Source organism: Hemiscyllium ocellatum, chromosome 48, assembly GCF_020745735.1.
Source record: "Hemiscyllium ocellatum isolate sHemOce1 chromosome 48, sHemOce1.pat.X.cur, whole genome shotgun sequence".
NCBI classification, from domain to species: Eukaryota; Metazoa; Chordata; class Chondrichthyes; order Orectolobiformes; family Hemiscylliidae; genus Hemiscyllium; species Hemiscyllium ocellatum.
This window is the reverse complement of record NC_083448.1, coordinates 10,499,305-10,522,213: the sequence shown is the minus strand read 5'-3', so window position 1 is coordinate 10,522,213 and position 22,909 is coordinate 10,499,305. Positions and strand designations below refer to the sequence as shown.

The 22,909-nt window shown below is 42.9% G+C and overlaps 1 protein-coding gene across 5 annotated transcripts in view; it reads left to right on the top strand.

Annotated features, from left to right (window-relative positions):
* Positions 1-22,909, top strand: part of tacc1 (transforming, acidic coiled-coil containing protein 1) — a 175,082-nt gene that overhangs the window by 133,778 nt on the left and 18,395 nt on the right. For all 5 annotated transcript variants that reach the window (XM_060856721.1, XM_060856718.1, XM_060856720.1 and 2 more), the window contains 2 exons: positions 13,084-13,297; positions 20,297-20,352. In XM_060856721.1, the coding sequence (XP_060712704.1) occupies positions 13,084-13,297; positions 20,297-20,352 (270 nt within the window). The remainder of the gene's footprint in view (positions 1-13,083; positions 13,298-20,296; positions 20,353-22,909) is intronic.

Genomic DNA, 22,909 nt, shown 5'->3' with positions numbered 1-22,909 from the left:
TCATTGCCAGCATTTTAAGCTTGGAATTTGTCCAAATATTGGCTGCATCAAGGGAGTGATGTCCAAACCGAGTAGCCATCCCAGTGAATAAAGCATGAGGAGGGCTGAGGGGATAACCTTATTGAGGTTTATAAAATCATGAGGGGCATGGAGAGATGAATAGAAAAGGATTTTCCCCAGAGTTGGGGGAGCCCAGAACTAGAAGGCACATGTTTAAGGTGAAAGTGGAAACTTTTTTTGACACAGAGGATGGTGCATATATGCCAGAGGACTGGTGGAAAAGGGCGCAGTTACAACATTTAAAAGGCATCTGGATGGGTATTTGAACAGGAGGGGTTTAGAGGGATATGGGCCAAATGCTGGCTAATGGACGAGGTCAGAAAGGGGTGTCTGGTCAGTGCTGATGAGTTGGACCAAAGGGTCTGTTTCCATGCTGTACGACTATATGACTCCATGTTTAGGTCATTGGCTTGTGAGGGGAGAAAGCATCTCTGTGACAAAGCAACTGATAGCATTACAACCAAGAAGCTTTATTTGTTTTTATCACTGCTATGTTATTCACATGGATCAGGTCAGTTTGCTTCCTAATGGGACCGTTTTTCCAACCCTACTTGTATACGTGCTATTAATTGTCCATTGATCCTTTTAGTATGTGAATAGCAATGTTATTTTGGCCGGTTTTTACATTAGCAACCTGTGGGGTTGTTGCAGTCTCAGAGACGAGGAGAGCTCTTGTGCTTGACCGGCTGTATTGAGGCAGTGTCGGTATTCTGCTCTCCATCATCAGACGTGAAATTCCCAAAAAATACCACTTTGGACAAAGAGGACAAGATACCAATTTTGTGCAACAGTGAAGAGTTGCACATGAAGAGAGCATAGATCAGAAGCAAGGGTACAGTAGTTCCAATTGGTAGGTTTGATTTGATCATTGGTATGTGAATGCACTGGATTCCGGCTTCCATATTTGGATTCAGGTTGGGAGGAAGCAGCTATTTCGATTGTTTTTACTCTGCTGAATCAGGCTCAGGCTAGAAGTACAAGGGAGAATTGAGTACATTATTGCTTCATTTTTGAGGGCTTCCTTCATTCCAAATTGATCCAAGATTCGTTCTATCAGGGACAGTGTGATGATGATTCATTATTCTTAGTGATGTACTGGTCACAACAATGTCACAGGTAGTGAATGCCCAATAACACTGTGTATTGACACACACCTTTGCTTGAACAGACTGCTCTTGTCAATTCAGCTGGAACCCCATAAGAACAGAGGGATGAAATTGTAGTGTGTCACTGAGGGAATAGAATCATAGAATCCTTACACTATGGAAGCAGTCCGTTTGGCCCATTGATTCCACACTGACTCGCCAATGACCCAGATCTTCCCCCTGCCCCCCACCCCCCAGCCTCTAACAGACTTTCTCTCTAACCATGCATTTCCCGTGGCTAACCCACCTAACCTACACATTGCTGGATACTGTGGGCAATTTAACGTGACCTGTCCACCCAACCTGCACATCTTTGGACTGAGAGGAAACCAGAGCACTGATTCTTTGTTCCTCTGTAACAACTTAATTAAAGAGATTTCCAGAGGGTTAGTCCAGTATTGGGTCATCACCAACATTGCTAAAATGCAAGAAAAATTCCTTGTTAACTAGCCGGTTACTGCCTTCTTCCAACCACTTCCCAAGCTGCTGATTAAAGTATTCTAAGCAGCTGCAGTTACTCTGGCCTTCATTGAGAGGTTCTATACTCCATGGCAGAAGAGAAACATTTCATGGCCTATTTTTGGGGTATTTATTACATGCTAGGACTAGCCCAGTCTTCCAAACATGTATCATTTCTGTTTTTTTTGTCCGATCTTGACTGTTGTGTCACTTCATTTCCCACAATGATTGGTGTCGGACAAAGTGACTTGCAAATAATCCTATGCCTTTTGGCAGCTTTATTCTGTGTTTACCAAACACTGTGACAGTTAATGACGTTACTGATCTTGTTGAACTGCAGAAACATGAACAACAAGTTGTATTTATTCGATACCTTTTAATGCAGCAAAATATCACATGAACATTATCAGACAAAACAAATTGAGACTGAACCCGCAAACTGAAAACTGGGAGAGCTCACTGAAAGTTTGCTCAGAGTTTAGGCAGCATTGTAACAGAGGAGGTTTAAGTTGAGAATCTTACAGCCTCAGGCCAGGGCATTGAAAAGCTGGGCATTTTGGAAACTCTTCATCCATATCAAGGTGGGCATATTGTTTATGTTTTTGTTTATGCTTTTAAAATAAAAAGTTGTATCAACCAAACAATACAAGCAAGTTCGACCTGACTGAGCAAACACTGACCAAGAGCACAGTGGGTTAGGTGTAGAGCCTTAGTCAAGTCAAAATGAAGGAAGAACTGATCATGAGATCCAGAGATGCCGGAGTGGAAAGGTGTCATCACAGAATCAGAAACAAGATGCAGATTGAAGCTTCAAGTGAAATTCTGAACAGAAGGAATGTACTTGATGCAGAAATCCATCTTCCTGACATCATCAGTTGAAAATGTTACTCGGGAACTGATTACTAACAGCGTATTAGCAACTTGATCGATTTTTGGAAGTCATTTGCTGATGCCCATTGCAGAATATTATCAAGACATGTGGTCCTATTTGACAGTGCAGAGAATCTCTCCTTATTTGGAAAATGAGCTGAAGTGGGATTGGGGGGAATAATTCATGGACAACAGACATGCTGGAGAATTTCCAAGCTGCTTACCTCTGCTGTAGTAAAGATCAGTGACATGGACTGACCATTGGTTAGTCTCATGAGTGAAGACACTGTGTGGAGGAAAGGTTACAAAGTAGGCACTGCTGCAATACTGCTGAGTACACAGTGAGGTCTATTGTTTTGTTGTTAATTGAAAATAACATGCCCACGTAACGAAAAGTCTACAGATAAATGAGTCATCAGAATATCCCAGCCACGTTCAGAAGAACACCCTTTCAGCAGAGCAACTTTGACTGAAAGTACAGTTTGCTTTGGTGCCCCAGAATTTGGTTTCTATCCCCTCTCCGGCCTGTGTCTCTTAACCAATACCAATGGAAGGGTGTTGAGCATAATCTTTGAGGTTTGATGTTTCAAGTAGGAAAGACCTTCGTCCTTCTAACAATAATTTGAGTTTATCTAGGGCCTATACCAGAGAAAAATCCCCAAGGGTGCTTCCCAAGCAAGTTATTGAACAGGATTTGACACTGCATCATTGAGGAGAGGTGGTGATTGGTGATCAGATATGTGGTCAAAGGAGGGAATGCCACCATCTAAAGTTGAGGCTGCTGAAAGCAGAAGTACCAATAAGAATGGACTGAAATCAGTCGGTTGAGGGAATGGTGCATAAAGGGTGAATATTTGAGGAGTCTAGTGATCTTTGAGAGTTGACAAAGGATTGGAGTACACGAGAGCTTTTGAACATGATGATGAGAAGTATAAAACTGAATCGTTGCTGGATTGTACAAGATGGAGTGAGAATGAGAAAGATGACCATGAAAGGGAGATGCAAACACCTATTACTCATGATTCATTTGTGCACAAGCTTGTTTATTAACACTGCGTCAGTGTGCTTTTCCTAGACAGCAACTTCTCCTTCCTCAGAAACCTTGTAACCACCTGGCTATGACATTCAATTCACCAATCCCACAGCCTAGAAGTAGTTTGGAACTGAAACAATCCCATTCCCCTATTTAGAAGACAGAACAGCTTAATGCAGCTTGGAGAATCGGATTGAGCTGATGTCAGCGAGTTGTTTTTGTAATGTGGGGAATGTTGGTTTAATTCAATTGTACTTCGAATTTCCTAGATGAGCACAGTTGATAATGCATCGAACAACCCTTAGTTTCTGTTAACCTTTAGCAATGGAAGGTTTTGTTGAGCACAGACTTTGCTGTCCAATCAGGCCTGGTGGAAGTGTTGAACTTAATCTGGAGATGAATTTTTCAATCACCTTAAATGCAAGAATGCAATCCGATGTATGAGGAGCAGTTGAACGGCTTGGGTTTATACACACTGGAGTTCAGTGGAATGAGGAGGGGGGTCTATTGAGGGATATAAAGTGCTAAAGAGGATTGATAAGGTGGATGTTGATCAGATGTTCCCCCTTGTGGGACAGTCCCTAATGAGGGCATGGATATGAAGTGAGAGGAGGAAGGTTCAAAATAGATGAGGAGAAACTACTTCTCTGAAGATTGTGTATTTGTGGGACTCAATGCGACAGAATGCAGTGGAGGCAGAATCAATTAACAGATTCAAGAAAGAAATAGTTATGTTTCTGATGAAAAGCAGGATAAAGTGCTCATGGGGAGCAGGCCGGAAAGTGAACTTGAGACCAATATGAAATCAGCTGTGATCATGTTAACTGGTGGAGCGGGCTTGAAGGGCTGAATTGCCTACCCCCGCTACTAATTCCTATGTTCCTAAAAAAAACAAACTGACCATGAGGTGGCACATTGCACTGACTGCGATGGTAGAAATACTCTCTCATATCCTAATGCCTTTGTTCATAAGACCATAAAACACAGGAGCGGCCATTGGGCCATTCAGCCCCTTGAGTCTGCTACACCATTCAATCATAGTTGATAAGTTCCGATGTAATAAGAACATGGCTGCTTTGAATTGTTGGGCAGTGAAACACAACTAAAAATCCATGTTGGCACAAACATTTGAATGACAGATGTGGCTGTGAACTCCAACAAAAATTTATACTTCTGCAGTTACAGTTAAATGACAAGAATAGAGCAATGATAATGGCTGGGAGAGAGTTTTGTTGAGAAACTAGAATGATTTGCTTATCCTTGTATGAATCAGAGGAAAGACCAGCCAGAGCCTACACTTGGATCACAGTCATGTTTATGAAGAGTAATGCCTTTTTATTCTAGATTTGACTTTTCGGCAAAGGTTTCTGCCAAATTGACTGGAAGTGAGCCTGCAGGGAAGTGGAGTTGGTTGCTCTGAATTATTGGTTAATTATGCAGCAAAGAAGCATTACGGTTCAATAAGGTACCACAGGTATGCAGTAATAGAGCTGTTGGATTTGAGATTATATGTCAAATCAAAACAAGAAAGGATACTTTGGTACATGGGCTGGATCTAGTTTATAAAACGTCTGCTTGTGGGAAGCAAGAGAATAGTTGAGAAGCAAAACATTCCTATGAGATGTAACACTTGAGTTATTATATTATGATGATCTTGGTGTGACACAGATGCAAGAATCTTACAGAACATACATATGTTTTTAAGATGTGCCAGCCATGTTGAGGTGGAGAATTTATTTACCATGACAGGAATGTAAGATCTTGCAATACATTCTTCTTCATTCAAAGTTTGGGAGAAGATTTGTCGCTCGGGTGCTCATTGTTGTGGTTCTGTTTGCCGAGCTGGGAATTTGTGTTGCAAACGTTTCGTCCCCTGTCTAGGTGGCATCCTCAGTGCTTGGGAGCCTCCTGTGAAGCGCTTCTGTGATGTTTCCTCAACGTATTCGCCAAAAACGGACACCCGCGCAATTTCATCAACAGATGCGTAAGGGAAAGACAACATAACGATGACATGCTGCAACCCAAAGGACTAGCCACACTACCATACATCAGGAGCATTTCCGAACTGACAGCCAGACTACTGCGACCACTAGGACTCAACAGCACACAAACCAACAGCCACTCTCAGACAACAACTCACCAGAACGAAGGACCCGATACCCAGCATGAGCAAAACCAATGTAGTGTACAAAATCCCATGCAAGGACTGCGCAAAACACTACATAGGACAAACAGGAAGACAGCTAACGATCGCATCCATGAACACCAGCTAGCCACGAAACGACACGACCAGCTATCCTTAGTAGCCACACGCAGATGACAAGCAACATGAATTCGACTGGGACACCACTACTATTAGAGGGCAAGCCAAACAGAAAACAGCCAGGGAATTCCTAGAGGCATGGCACTCATCCACAGATTCTATCAACAAACACATCGACCTGGACCCAATATACCGGCCACTGCAGCGGACAGCTGGAACTCACAACCGGAAGCGGCAGAGACAAACCACTGTAAATGCTGGAGGAAACATCACAGAAGCGCTTCACAGGAGGCTCCCAAGCACTGAGGATGTCACCGAGACGGGGGACGAAACGTCTGCAACACAAATTCCCAGCTCGGCAAACAGAACCACACCATTCTTCTTCATGTTCAACAGCCCTCTTATAGAAACTCAGAATCTCGGCTCTGCGAATGGAAAAGCAGCTCCACTTTGGTCAGTCGTCTTTGATAATTTGGATTTCCTCGAACCCTTTTTCGCCTCACCGGTTTCCTGAAACTGAAGGCTGTACACCATACTCCAGTTCTGGCCTCTTCAAGATTCTGTATATTACAACATTGTGCCATTCGATTTCAAGTTGACTGCTCCATAACAGTTGCCAGAAAACCAACTAGGCATTATCTGCTCAATTTGCTTCTCCTAAAATCTTGAATGCTCAAATCCCGCGAGATTTCCCGTTACAAAGTACATGTTTATTAATTGAAAACTATTGGCTGACATTTGAGTTCTATCAGCTGTGTTTTTAGAGTCCACCTCTCCACCTAATCAAAATCCCCTGCACCCTTTCAGCCTTTTGAATTAGTTTCTGATATCAGGCAGTAATTTATCCAGCAGGGTCATTCATGCATATGATAAACAAGGCAGCAGCAGAACAGAATCCACAATGTTTTACAACACTGACGACAAACTGCCTTTGAGCTTCTGTTCTCTGTTTCCTCCCTTCTAAGTGGTCATTAGTGCAATTCATTGTCCTCCCACCAATTCCCATTTCCCGAATCCTCTCCAGTTGTGTCTTTGTGTGCTATCTTGTTGATGGCATCTATTCAATTTTCCTGTCCAACAATGAAACCAAATGTAACCCAGCTCATTTATGTTCCATCAGTCTTGAACACTGGCAAACTAATGGAAGGTGTCATCCACTGTGCTATCTATCAGTACTTTCTTGTCAATATTCTACTTGCTGCTCAGTTTGGGCTCAGTCAGGGCTGCTGTGTTCCTGCCCTCAGTTACATACTGGGTCCAAACAGGGACAGAAGAGCTGAATGACAGAAGTGAGGCAACAGTGATTGCAGAATCTGACTGAATAAGGTATCAAGGATCCCAAGCAAAACTGAGTTTAGTGGGAATGGAGTTGGTGGGGAACTCTCTCTCCTGGTTGGAGTCGTCCTGAGCATTAGGGAAGATGGTTTAATCTCAGCCCCAGGATATTGCTGCATGAGCTTTTCAGCCATCATCAGCTGTGTCAGTGACCTTCCTCCATTGTGAGGTCAGAATTGGGATGTTCGCTGATGCTTGCACAATGTTCAGCACCATTCACGACTCCAATACTGAAGCAGTCTGTGTCCAAGTGCAGCAAGATAACATCCAGGCTTGGGCTGGTAAGTGCCAAGTAACTTTAATGTTGCATGAGTGCCAGGCAATGACCATTTCCAACCAGAGAAAATCTAACCAGCAGTCCTCAATGTTGCTGGCAATTCCTTTGATGAACATAACTCCTGCTATCGACATCTTCAGGTCTTCCATTAACCAGAACCTGAGCTGGACAAGCTAAATACATATTGTCTACAAAAGCAGGGCTGAGGCTGGTAAATGTGTGGTGAGTAACTCAGGTCCTTTCTCCCAAAGCCTGACCACCATCTCCATGGTACAAGTCAGGAGTGTGTTGGAATGCTCCCCATTTACCTACATTAGTGCAGCCCCAAAAACACTTAAACTTGACACCATCAGGCCAAGTAAACCCACTGGATGGGCAGCTCCTCCACCACCCTCAATGCTCACTCCCTCCATCACCAATGCAGAATGGCAGCAGTGTCTACCGTCTACAGCAACTCACCAAGGCTCCCTCATAAGATTGATAACAAGGGGCAGCTTTTTGTGAAGAGGTATTGGGAACCGAGAGCTCTCTGACGTCTTGCAGCCAGTGGATGTAGAGGACATTGCAAAGGCTGTATGAGAGTGTCCCTGGGGACAGTGCAGCAAGAGAGGCTGATGCAGGAATATTCCAACATTTTGTGAACAAAGTGTTGATTCACATTCACTGTCATGAAATCCACACACAAATTAGGATGAGTGTTTAAGGACTGATTCGGGACTGGGCCAAATTCTAACCAAGGGATCAGTCAATGAGATTATTACTATCTGGCAATTTATTTCACTCGGGATAAAACAAATTTATATCTTTGTGAAGTGAATTTGGCAGTGATCTTCAAATAAGGGAATTGTCTGTCACAAGAAAGTGGATTAAAACTCTCACAACAAATTATAGTCCAACAGGTTTATTTGGAAGCACTAGCTTTCAGAGCGCTGCTCCTTCATCAGGTGGACAACCACTTGATGAAGGAGCAACAGTATGAAAGCTAGTGCTTCCAAATAAGCCTGTTGGACTGTAAACTGGTGTTGATTTTTTTTTAACCTTGTCTACCCCAGTCCAACACCGGTTCCTCCAAGTCCTGTCACAAGAAGTTACAGTTTAGAAAGGGCTGGCGTGGTGGAGGGCGAGGAGGCGCAACTGTATTGCTGAATGGCGTTGCATTTCGTCTAACTGACCATTATTTTCTGATTCGCCCCAACAGTTTTTGTCCAGGTTTTTTTTGGGTTTCGGGCAAAGTATTTCAATTGGTGCCTGGCGTGTGGTTCAAGGGAGTTAGCTTTCTGTTCATTACTCTGAATTTGGTTTCATGCTGCCCTCTGCTGGTCTGTGGTGTGTGGTAACAAACGGAAATTTGCAATAGCCCAGCCTGCCTACTGTGATCATGACACCAGGCTTTTGGATTGTTGAATAGTTTACTTAAGAGTGCATTTATATCCGCCTTCTTTCACACCTTATTCTACCTGTTACTTCAAAAGTTGGCAATTCCAATGCTCTGTTGATCTGCATCCAATCTTGAGCACCTTCCGTACACTTGTCATTCAAAACTCTGTCTGTATCCTAAGTTCCAGTAATTTTTTTTTAACCATCATTCTTGCTGTTGCTGAATGATGCTGACTTCTGATCTGCCAAGACCTGTATTTTTAAACTCTAGTCATGATTTTCAAATCCCAAAGTAGCCTTGTCCCTCTCTATCTTTCTACTGTCTTTTGATGAGCCTCACAATCTTCCAAGATAGCTGTGCTGTTCCAATTCTGGACCATTAAGCACCTCATAGTTCATTGTTTTCACCATTCATGGTTGTGACTTTCGCCACATTGTTTCTAATGTTTGATGGAAATACCTGCCTGAATCTCAGTCTCTCTGCATCTTCGTCCTTTGAAGAGCTTTTCTTTAAGTCAGAAACTTCTGTTGTCCTAAAATCATCTGACAGGCCCTCAAACCTTGTTGGATAACACTCTCTTGCTAAATGTTTTGGGACCTTCTTATTCAGCTTCATAGCTGCCTGTTATTCTTTTGAAGGTGCTATACATATGTAAATTGAAGAAATTGCAAAAAAAAAACTTGGATGAAGATTGAAAATGATATGTTTTATAAAATGAATAGCAATGAGAGAGCTGATTCTGGGAAGTGAACTTTGTGGATTTGAGTGAATTGTGGGTCCACCAACAGCACACAGACTGCAGAAGTACCTAATGCAGCTCACCATCACCTCCTTAAGGGCAACTAAGGCTCGCAATGAATGTTGACCCAGCCAGAAATGCCTACCTCCTATGAGTGCATAAGGAAAAGGAAGAGTTACTTGTATATAATGAAAACAGTGCTGGAGTAACTCAGCAGGTCGAGCACATCTATAGAGAATGAAATAGAAATGTTTTGAGTTCAAGCTGACTCTTCATCACCCTTTTCCTTTTATACATGTGTGAATAATGCCTGCTACAATTCTCCAGACCATTCACATGTACTTCCAAACCATTCACATGTGATATGTTGCTGTCAAGTCTCATGATGGCCATGTTGGCAAATGTGTATCATTTCGACAAGCTCATATGTGAATATTGGCATTTGAAAATGGTACAACATGCCAGCAACCTTTTAACCTTGCATCAAAATGTAAATTCAGCACACTCAATGTAACGCTGATTGCCTTGCTTGTTTACTAAAAGTGTGTCCGCCCTTTCAAGACAAAGAAACAGTGTGACTCCAACATGGTCTTGAGGCACATTTTGGAGCTTGCCAACATCTTCAATACCGCTACGGGGGATATTGATGGTCAGGCTGTAATTAAATGGGATGGGCACATCATGTCACACACACAGGCTGAGCGTTTCACTGTCCTGCCCACTTTTCCTTTTTTAACTCTGTGGTTCGGAAAGTAAAAAATCAGCACTGCCTGGGACTTTGGGCTGCTGGTTAACACTGCTCTCAGAGAACTCATCGGTGTTCACTGCTCTCCAGTATGCATTACAGCAAACACTTGGGGCAATTGGACACTCCATCTTTTGGAGTGTTGTCAAACACAAACAGAACTGGTTTGTCCCTGCATTGACGAATTGTGGCTTTGTAATAAGCTTCCTGACCCTGTGAGTAGAAAAACTCTGATCGGATCAAATTGGTGGATGCTGAAACCAATCTGATTTGAATCAGTTTTGCTTTCTGCAAACTAGAGGTAGATTAGGAGGAAATGGTGTCATGGAGGCCACCACCTGAGTGGACTATTCTATCCAGAGGCAAATCCCTATTTCTGCCAGGGTTTGGTGATTTCCCAGCCCATCAAGGAGAGATTTCCTTCATTGGTCTCATCACAAACTGTGCATCTTAAAATGTGTTGTGAGTGGCTCATACTTTGCCACAAAGTGATGTGCGTATAGTCAGGGATGGCATCTGAGGACATGCAGAATGTTGACCACCCAGCTGGTGGTTTGGATGTAACAGCAACAACATCTCTGGTTGAGACCTTCCTGGAGAGAATTGTGAAGGCGAGGAAATAAAACGTGACGTTTGAAGGTCACCCCATAGCCTCTGACAATCCAGGGGAAAAGAAAAGTCCCAACCTATTCAGCCTTCTCCTTTTAACTCCAGCCCTTCAGTCCCAGCAACATTGTTGTAACTGTCTTAACCCTCTCGAGTCTAACAATGTCCTTCCTATAGAAGGATGAGCATTGTACACAATATTCCAAAAGTGGCCTTACCAAGCCTGGAGAACCACAATGTGACCACCTAACTCATATACTCCAAGTTCTGATCAACGAAGACAAGCATATCAAACGTCGTCTTCACCACCCTGTCTATATACAACTCCAATGGCAAGGAGGTATGCACCTACAGCCCTAGGTCTCTTTGTTTGGCAATACTCCCCTGGGCCTGACCATTAAGTTGAGAGTGTGGCACTGGAAAAGCACAACAGGTCAGGCAGCATCCAAGGAGTAGGATGAAGGGCTTTTGCCCGAAACATCAATTCTCCTGCTCTTCACATGCTGCCTGACCTGATGTGCTTTTCCAGCACCACACACTCGACTGTAATCTCCAGCATCTGCAGTCCTCACTTTTGCCTACCATTAACTGTATAAATCCTGTCCTGATTTAGCTCACCAAAATGCAACATCTCGCATTCATTTAAATTTCACTCCATCTCCCATCCACGGCCCATTGGCCCTTCTGATCAAGGTCCCAATGTACTCTGAGATGATCTTCTCTGAGGTAGTGTGCTGCACCATCTATTTTGATGTCATCTGCAAGCTTACTAACCGTACCTCCTATATTCACATCCAAACCATTTCTATTAAAGACGACAAGCAGTGGACCCAGCACCAATCCTTGTGGCACACCCCTTGTTGCAAGCCTTCAGTCCAAACAGCAACCCTCTATCACCACCCTCTGTCTCCTATCTTCCAGCCAGTTTTGTATCCAATTACCAGCCACGGTCCAGTGTGATCTAGCCTTACTAACCAAATTGAAATAGTTTTGACATTTTGTGCCAGGGAACAGAAGTGATAAGTGCAATGGTTTTATAGATCTGATTCTTGTCTCCTGTGCAGGTTAAGTGTTTAGTGTACCCTCGTGGAATTGCAAAGCCATGCCATTGTTTAAAATTGAAGTGTGATGAACCAGTAGCTCTCTCAGTATCGGTATGGCTCCCGTCTGGTCAAACTTGCACCTGAAGGTGCACACATGCCATGTTTGCAAGAATGCAAAATTCTTCAGCAGTATCTCCCCTTATCTACTCAATGACAAACCCACCATTCCCAAACAGCAAGGACAGAATGATTAGAGAAATTGGGTACTGTTTGAAACTAAATGGATTCATACAGTGAAATGTGAAAGAAGAGCTTAAAGTCAAGGTGAAGCTTGGCAAGTATTTCAGTCTGGGAGAAACAGAGGGATAAAATAATATTAAAAGGAGATATTCAATTTCTCTCTCTAAGTTTATTGTTTCCCTTCACCATTCTGTTCTGAGCATTTATTCTGATGAATGATATCCAATTTTACTGTGTAACCAATATTTACAGATGATATGTAATTTTTTTTGCTTGCTTGCTTTATGGGTGTCACTGACTGGTCCAATGTTCATTAATCATCCTGAATCTCCCTGGAGAAGCTGGTAATGGGCTGACATTTGAACCATTGTATCCCCCTTGAGCAGTGCAACAATGCTGTAATTTAGTTCATGCCAAAGTGAAACGCAGTTTTTATTGTATCCTGAGTGTGTAAATCTCATGCGCTCCCCTTACCTTGTTAGCACTCGTTTAGTGATCTCTCAAACTAACCAGGTCATATCTGGACAAGAATCACTACAGTCTCTGACATAACCCCCTACACCAAACACACAGACCACGTCCTAACTGCTGATTTGGTGAAAAGACTGCTGGAATTTTATCTTTGGCTCAAAATTTGCAGGCAGAAATTTTGAGAAAACCACCATATTGATAATGAGTGAAAACCTGAAGGTTTCAAATTATTCAGTGGCAGAAGTTCCTCAAAATCCCAGTAAAATTTTTTTCGCCAAATTAGAGGAGTACTTTTCATTGGATTCAGCAGAAACCATCAACACTGGTCAGCACACAGGGAAATTGTTGTTCTCAGCAGGTCATAGTTGTAGACAGGAGCTTGCACTAAAAAGAACTAAAGTCTGTTGCCTCCATTTCAGGATGCTGAGCCCATTGAAAGGTGTGATGTCCCTGACCTTGCCCATAGAGAGAGGCATGCCACTGATGAAGAGAAACTGGCTTCCACCACATCCGTCAATCAAAAACAGCCCTGCCAAGACACAAAAGCTCAAGTGGAAGATGACACAGAGTACTTTGAATGCTCCAACCATCCAGCGACTGCCACTAAACCAGAATTATTAGACCCTTTGGAAGGTAAGAGGTCTGTTTGGAGATTTCATGGGCCATTAGTGCCCAGGGGCTCCCTTGTGAGACCAGCATTTTGCCTAAGCAGCCTCGCTGTCCAGCCATTACATTCACCGCCCATGTCAAGGGGTGACTGAAAGCACCATTCATGTTTTCTGCAAGTTCTGATGAAGATTTCAATGTTGTTAAAACGACTCTGGTACAGGTCCCCTACTGAGAAGATTGCATGCAAGCTTAAACTTTGTGGGCTGTTACTGGGACTGAATAGTGAGATGTCAGTAACCTCAGGGAGCCAGTGATGGATTGTCAAGTGAGACATTTTTTTCATTACTAAGATATGCTTTATTCATAAAAATATCTTTGTGTATGTGTTTGTGAATGTACAATAGCATATCAAGGAAACAAGCAAACATTTGGATAGAATTTGACTCTATCCAAGCAAGCCGAAGGTATCTCTTATGTATACGATACTACTTTTACATTTTGCGACACCTGGAGGGTCCCACGTAACTTCAGCAGGAAGCCCTCAGACGGTGGTCTTTCCCCACTGTGCCTTGGCGGCAGCTGCCCCAATCTTTAGTACATCTCTCAGCACATGGTCCTCGACCTTGGAATGTGGCAGTTAGCAACATTGAGCCAAGGTCAACTCCTTGTTCTGGAAGACTGACATGTTCTGGGCTGAGCAAAGAATATCTTTCACTGAGTTAATGGTCCTCCAGTTGGACTTGATGTTTGTCTCTGTGAGCACCTTGGTTATCACACCACGGAACATAGAGTCCCACTTTACAGAGCTGTTGGGGACAGAGCTCCACAAAAACCACTGCATCTTTCTGCAGACCTCCTTTGCAAAGGCACATTCTCGGAGATATTTGACAGTCTCTAACCCCAATGCAGCTGCTACGAGGGCAGTGTACAGTGGCACAGACCAACAGGGTGTACATGAAGAATCTTGTACCTTCTCACCACCAGCCAATCCATGTCTAAGTACTTGTTGGAAAGTTCTGATGATGAGGCATTCTGCAAAATGACTTTCAGTGGGGCACACTAAGGGTGGAGTCCATTTGTGCTCAGGCAAAACTGCATTTAGAAAATGCGTATGACTGAAGCTGGCCAGAAATGGTCCCAGAGACAGTGAGAGTAATTCTTTCCTCGCACTTGCCCAAAAACATGCTGCACATATGCTGAAGTTGTTATTAGTGCACTGACCCACTGAAAATGGGAAGCCATAAATGTTTTAAGCTGAATAAAAGCTTTTATGTTGTGTACATTGTTAATGTTTCATTTATTTTTCATTCCCAACAGGCACTCTTGTCGTCTTCATTCACTGTGTCCTGTGAATATATTTTGTTGCTTCGTCCATTTCTTCGTGTCATATTGTCTGTATAACATGTACCTTTGTGCCACTACTGTACTGGGGAGATTATGTGGATTATGGTGGGCAGGGGGACAAGCCACAACTTTCTAGTGAAAGTTCAAAGAAATGTGAGCGTTTCTCTTGTCTGTCACAATTGGAAAAGTATGAGAAGTTCAAGTTAACTGCACTTCCAAAAACAACTTGTTTCTTTCACTTGTTGCTTTTAAATTCATGTCTTTTTAAATCACTTTGAAACCTCCACTACACCCTCGACCCCGGAATCTCTAACCCTATGTCCCTGTTGAAATCTCTGAGCTCCTTCGTTTCTGTCCTGTCTCACATCCACGACTATAACTTGCGCAGCATCATCAGCTATGCCTTGAGCTGCCTTGGTCCTTTCTCTGGGATGCTCTCTGCCTACACTTTGCCCTTTCTACTTTGTATTCCTCCTTTAAGACGCTCCTTAAAACTTATCTCTTCCACTAAGGATTTTTGTTATCTGACATTTCAGCTTATTTTGTAGCCTGGCAGCGTCTATTTTCAATAAAGCTCCTGTGAAATGCGTTCAGGTGTCTTACTGAGCTAAAGTGCAATATAATTCTGACTTTGTGATGGAATGAGTGCCATTGTGCATCACTACATTACACAAAGGGTTAGCCTCAGTACAGTGCCAATGTTGCTTTGGGTTTTCACTGCAGGTCACGTGAGATTGAAGCCAAATAATACTTAGTGCTCATTCTGCCTGGATCACCAATTCATGATCCTTTAAACGATCCGAAAAGAGATTTGGATGGTTAATTGCAGTCACAAGTGGAGAGGGGTATGGACTGCAGGTTGGGATGCCTTTTCAAAGCATGTACGCTGTAGGCCAAATGGCCGCCTCATGCTGGGAGTTTAAGTTGTGATGCATTCTTTTCTGGCCCCATTCTTCAATGCAAATTAATCTCTGGACTGGAGAGCATGAGGGGTCTTCATTGTTATGTGATGGCAGAGTTTGATTGAACCGATGCTGAGTGAAGTTGTCACGTGTGAGATAGTAGATTACAAGCTGAAGCCAGGCAGAATGTCACACAGTTGCATGTGTTTCATCCTATTGCTTGATGTTTGACTCATCCATGTGACGTAGCTGACCATTGTTGCTTGTTTAATTTATACACAGCCCTCTCCATTATGCAGTATGTGTATGTGTCTTGTGCAAGTGAGCTGACTGACAACCCTTGAAGGGATGTTTGGCTGACTCTGAGCTTCACTTTGGACTGGTGCATTTAATTTTAGTGTTGCACAATGCGAAACATGTTTGAAGGCACTTGGGCCCATGCTAAACAAAATGTGCATTTTTCTTCTTGGCCTGGACTTGGGACCTGTTCAGGAGTTACTCAGTGGGGGACAAACTGATGAAATAATTGGTAACATCAAATCATGAATACAGTCCTGAAAATTGCCTTGATATGGAGCCTCATTCATCAGACATAACCAGTTCTGAACAGCTCTCTGTAAACTCTGGCGGTGGCTAATAACTGGTTGGGTTCAGTAGGGGTGCCTGAGGCCAAGTGGAACATGGAATCAGGGGTGGTTGAATGTTAATTGAGGATTAATGGGTGAGATATATTAATAATAAACCAGCAAACATAAATTACCTAACCTCTGATATATGGAAAATCCAAGGGTGTTCTGCATCTTCCTGCTTCACAGCCAGAAAGTCTGGGTTCAGTTTCCACTTGCCCTGGAAGTGTGTCATTATGAGAAATGGCTATAAATTGTATTTAATAAAATATATGCATATGAATTCTAGCTCTAATCCTCCACTTTTTAACTTGATGTTATTTTAGTTCCATGTTTGCCAGCAGAAATAATTTATAATCTGACTATCTTTGAGGTGATGAGGATGTAGAAGATTTGTTTTTTTTTAGACAGATGGCAATGTGTAGCAATGCTACAGTCTGTGCCACCTGCCAAACAGTCTGTATGGTGGGGAACTCACTTTAAAGAGAAGTTGCCTACTTCATTGCTGGTCGATGCTGCTTTGTGGGCAATAAATCACTTACAATGATCTCTTCCACAAACAGACACTGACACTCACACTTACACACGCACATACACTTACACACAATCTCTTTCTCTCAGTCACTCTCTCATTGACTCACATGCTCGCTCTCTCACTTACTCCCTCGCTCTTGCTCGCATGCTCTCTCTCTCTCTCCCACTCACATGCACTCTCCACTCACACATTCTCTCTCTCTCTCTCTCTCTCTCTCTCTCAAGCTCCCCCTCTCTCACTCACATGACATGCTGCTTCTCTCCAGCGCACGCACACATGCTGTCTCATTCTCATGTTGGGGTCAGTTCCCATTCTGAAGGTTGGCATATGTTCTGACTCCTTTGGGACATGCTGCACCATTGTCAGCCATGCTATTTACTGTTCCCTGTTCTCTGCAAAGATTATCCCTCCCTGGGCTGGGATGGTTGATATTACCATGAGGCCTTTAAACAAAAGCCTTGCATATATATAAATCCCTGCTTCGACAAGGATTAAAATACTGTGTTCAGTTCTGGAGCTTCAGAAGGACACCCAATAAGGAGTGCTGTCTATATTTGGCAGAATTGCAAGGACAAGTGACACAAAGCCTGTGGTTGACTTCCTGGAATTTGAAGAGGTTTTCATTCCAAGTTTTTAAATGATCTGACAGGGAAGTTGATGAGAAAGTATTTCTGCTGCTTTTGGAAATCTAGGACTGGGAAGTATAGTCTAAAGGTTCGAGCCAGACCTTTTTTAGCACTGAAATGGGAGATGTTCCTCTGCACACCGGGTGGTAGATATTTGGATGACTGTTACACAAATGGAAATTTATGCCGTTTAATTTGAAGTTTCCGATCGATACACTTTTTTTTATTATTGAAACACAGTCAGGGATATTGAGCAAAGGAGGGTTTGGGCACGGGTGCAGATCGGCTGTGATTTGATTGAGTTTTGGGACAAGCTTGGGGACTTGAATGATCACTGTCGTTGGTGTATGTTCCACACCATGTGCTTGTGTGTTCGTGATCTGCCACAGAGGAGATATTAAGAGGAGTGAGGACCATGTTGAATCTCGTAAAATAATTGATGGGATAACAAAAAGACCTCCAAGTATCGCATTGGTGTTAGCTGAAGAAACGTTGGTGTAAAATGGCTAGATTTCCATTGAAACATCTTCAATAAGCTGTGAGGTGAGGGAGGCAACAATATTTCCACCTGCTGACTGAGGCTGTTGATGAGCCACGGACTGAGAACAAACATGTTTATAAGGCTTGTGTTCAGAAATAGAGTATGAAAGAAATTTTGGTTTTGTCAGTGTGAGTGAGGTAAATAGTACACAAAGATTATCTGTGTGCATGCTATAGATTTTGTCCTTTTCTCATTGGAACGTGAATGGCTATTGGCTGAGAACAGAAAGAACATTGACACTGGTGTGGGGAAGCAGTTTGAGAAGTCTAGCTGGTTATGTTCCTGGAAGATGGTCCCCACAACGTTGGTGGAAATTGCAGCCATCGATGATTTCAGTTGGAAGCTGGGTGGATGCTTGAAGGAAGTTACCATGTATGGGGATAAGGTGGGGGAGTGAGACTGACTGGATTGCTGTATCGTAATCCAGCTTGGCCTGAATGGCTTCTTCCTGTGCTGGAAGTAACTATATTGTCAAATGGTACAGTGCCTACAATGGTACAGTGGCTCTAGTTTCACTGAAAATAGGCTGTTTACAGAACTTGCAGAATGATGTGGGAGATGCACTGAGATAATGATGCCGCTGAGGTCTCAAACTGGCACAGTTGACCCTTTGCTGAACTCAAGAGCAACCAAAGAGGCAACAGGGTGTTCCCCTCGAAGCAAAATTTGAAGATGCTGTTTGTTAAAATGCCATCTTCGTTGTGTAAGCAAGCTCCTGTGATGTGGCTTCTTCAGTTCTTGGAGGCATTGTTGATAATCGCCTGCTGCAGGGAAAAAAATAAACACCGCAGGACTGGAGAACTCCTTCAGCTGGGGAAGATGAAAGCGAGGTGCCCCACCCTGTGTTTACAGTGCCTGCAATTCTGTGGGACCCACTGTCACACTGAAACCTGAGTCCCTAAGGTTGATGACTGAACTCTTGCTGTTGCAACAAGAGGTTTTAATTATTTGCTACGTGGTGAACCACAGAACCTGCATGTGTAGAACTCCAGTTCATTAAAGTATTACGGGATGCACAATACCTGTGGCACGTGGCATAACCACACTCAGCTATATGCTGATCAATTCTCACTTACCACCAGGATTGGATTTTCAGAATGGATTTCTGTTTCTAAAACAATCCAAGCTGCTTTCCTTCCTCTTGTCCCATTGTTTCAGCTGTTAAATCATAACCCAAATTAATGAGCATACAGGTAACCACTCATCATATTTGCATTCCCTTCTGTGACAAGTCACTCAGACAGACAAAAGCCAGTCTGTCTCTGCTAGTGTTCAATCTTTCACCTGGGGAAACCATGCGTTGTATGTTCAATTGAAATACTGAGTGTTGGAAACTCACCAAATGACAAAATATTGTTTTGTGTTTGACCATTCACGAATGGAGTTCAGGTTCACAGTTCCTTGAAGGTGGAGTCTCAGGTAGACAGGATAGTGAAGAAAGTGTTTGGTACACCTACCTTTATTGGTCAGTGCATTGAGTATAGGAGTTGGGATGTCATGTTGCGGCTGTACATTGATTAGGCCACTTTTTTGGAATACTGCGTTCAATTCTGCTCTCCCTACTCAAGGTAAGATGCTATTAAATTTGAAACAGTTTAGAAAAAAATTTAGAAGGATGTTGTCAGGACTGCAGGGTTTGAGTTAAAGGGAGAGGTTGAATAAGCTGGGGCTGTTTTCTGCAGAGCATCAAAGGTTGAGGGGTGACCTCATAGAGGTTAATAAAATCATGAGGGGCATGGATAGGGTGACTAGCCAAAGTCTTTTCCCTGGGGTATGGGAGTCCACAACTAGAGAGGCGGAGGTTTAGGGTGAGAGGGGAAGGATTTAAAAGGGGCAACATTTTCATGCAGAGGGTGGTGCGTGTTTGGAATGAGCTCGCAGAGCAAGTGGTGGAGGATGGTACAATCACAACATTTAAAAGGCATCTGGATAGGTAAATGAGCAGGAAGGGTTTAGAGGGACATGGGTCAAGTGCAGGCAAATGGGACTAGATTAATTTAGAATACAGTCAGTGCTTCTCTAATGCAATGGTTATGTTCTTGTGCAACCCCACACTATAGAAAATCACGCTTTAGAAACGGCACTTGAAGTGTTGGTGATGTAATTGCTTTGCAGCCAACACGTTTTAAAAGTTTGTGCTTTGGAAACAGTATCCCCAATTCATCAATCGCGTTACAGCGAATTTATGTTTATAAAACGTGCGTTATAACGGAATGACCCGTATCTGGTCAGCATTGGATGGGTTGGACCAAAGGATCTGGTTCCATGCTGGTATGATACCTGGTGCCACAATATGATCCCTCAAGCTGAAGGACATTCTGAGGGATGGCTTTCTATCTTCTCAGTAAATTATCTTGTGGAGCTGATCCACATCAAGCATACGCGATGCCATACAATGACATTAAAACTCTTCATATGCCCATGTAATGCGTCTTTGTTTCACTTCCAGGTTTGGCTAAGTCCAAAGAAATAGACCAGCAGGAAAAAAATGCACTCTTGTCACCTGTAAGTATCTGAAGGTCCTACCAATGTACTTGAAGAAAACCTTGCAGCTTTTGACCATAACACTGGCTTTCTCAGTTGAACTTAGCACACTCAAACGAATGGGAATATAACCAGAAATATGGGAATTGTAACTGAGTGTTCATGTTCTGAAGATTTCCACCTTGTTTGGTGAGAATCCCACACAAAGCTGTTTTCAGAGTTACAGAAAATTTCCAGGATTGGTTCCCCAATTCCAGTTCATTAGCTAGCACACCTGGAAGAATTTTTTTTCTAGTTGATGTCTAGTTAAAATAAAATGGGTACCAATTACATGGCACAAAATGTTACCATCACCTTTGCACTTTTTTTTTTAAAGAGTAAATCCACCAACTTAAACCTGAATCTAAAGCATTTCTCAACAAAATTTACAACATGTGAAAACCTTTCATCATAGAGTCATCGAGGTGTACAGCATGTAAACAGACTCTTGGGTCCAACTCATCAATGCCGACCAGATATCTGAAATAAATCTAGTCCCACCTGCCAGCACCCGGTCCATGTTCCTCCAAACCCTTCCTATTCATATAACCATCCAGATGCCTCTTAAATGTTGTCATTGTACCAGCCTCCAACACTTCCTCTGGCCTGCACCACCCTCTGCATGAAAAAGTTGCCCCTTAGGTCCCTTTTATACCTTTCCTCTCTCACCCTAAACCTATGGCCTCTAGATCTGGAATCCCCCACCCCCCAGGGAAAAGATCTTGTCTATTTATCCTCGCCATGCCCCTCATGATTTTAGAAATCTCAATAAGGTCACTCCTCAGCCTCCAATGATCTAGGGAAAACAGCCCCAGCCTATTCAACCTCTCACTTTAGCTCAAATCCTCCAACCCTGGCAACATCCTTGTAAATCTTTTCTGAATCCTTTCAAGTCTCACAACATCCTTCCAATACGAAGGAGACCAGATTTGCACACAGTATTTCAGAAGTGGCCTAACCAATGTCCTGCACAGCTGCATCATGATCTCCCAACTCCTATACCCATGCTCTGACCAATAAAGGAAAGCATACCAAATGCCACCTTCTCTATTCTATCTACCTGCAACTTTACTTTCAAGCAGGACGTTATCCTGAAGTATGTAAGTCCTCCCCGATTGGCTTTTCCAAAATTTTTCTAAATTAAACTCCATCTGCCATTCCTCAGCCCATTGGCCAATCTAATGTAGAAGGATATGGGTTACAGCATGTACAAGAGGAGTTCTTCAATCTTTGCTGCACGATGGTCAACATTTCAGAAAAATTGATGAAAATGATGAGGGACATGCACCCGTTCAGTGTATATTATTTTAACCCATGAAAGATTTGTGCCTCTCCCCTTCCGACATCAAATCCTAGGATTTCCCAACACCCACTGAAGTCTTTAATTTTCAGTCTCTGTTCAAGACAAGTGGTCACAGATGAAGTGGATATGGAAAGGGAATGAGAAACTTAGCAGGGCGTTTCGTGTGTGGAACAAATTTGCTGAGAAAATGGTGGATGTGGGTACAATTACAAAATTTAAAAGATATTTGGATAGAATCATGAATAAGAAAGGTTTGGAGGTAAATGGGCAGGTGGGATGAGTTTAGTTTGGGATTATGTTCATTATGTACTGGTTGGACCGAAGGGTCTTTTTCCCTGCTGTTTGACTCTGTGACTCTAAGAAGAGTGATAAATGCTACCGTTTGAAAATACATGAAGAAGATTAGGAAACATTAGCATTTTTCCATGTTGACCATGAAATTGGACAATTAATTTGAATCATTGTTTGAGGGCCAGAAATGTTGGTATTCTGGATCATTGAAAGGTCGGGGTGGGGAGGGATGATGAAGTGATTTATTCATATGTACACTTATCAAACTGCATGGGCCAATGGATGTGACTGTTCCAGTTGACATGAATTCACCACTGGGTTATCTAATCAGCCCTGTCTGAATCTCTGAACACAGATAGATAGTTCGTTGATGAGTTGGAAACTTTGGCTGGACTGTCAGCCTTGTTGCATTCCCACAAGGGTGTGTGGTTTCAGGATTGTGATAAATTCAACTGGGAAGTTCTGTTTGCCCTTAGATTGAGGATCTTGCTCCTATATTTCCCTCTGTTGTGACTTCCCACATTTTTTGTGGAACTGGTATAGCTCCAGTTCAAGTCTGAAAAGTGACAGAAAGGTCATTTCCCTCCAATGACTTGGTTTTGTTGGCGTTTTCAGCAGGTACCAAGCATTGTTACGGGATATGTGGCCTCTGCAGCTGCATAGATTGGCAGCATTTTATTTTGTGGCTTTGTTTCCTTGATTCTTAGAATCGAGCCCTGATTAAAATGATGAAACTCTTTGGTCTGGACAACAGCCGAGTCCTACAGTTAAAACTCAGGCACTGCAAACCCAGAGGAGCATGTGAATACAGCTCCCACACAATACTCAATTCAGTGAGCCTTCCAAGTCTAATTGAAATGGATAGTAGAAAGGCTATTTTCTCATTATAATTCTGTGCAGCAGATGGACTTTTAAAGGGGCTCTGGCTCACCAGTCAGTGGAAGA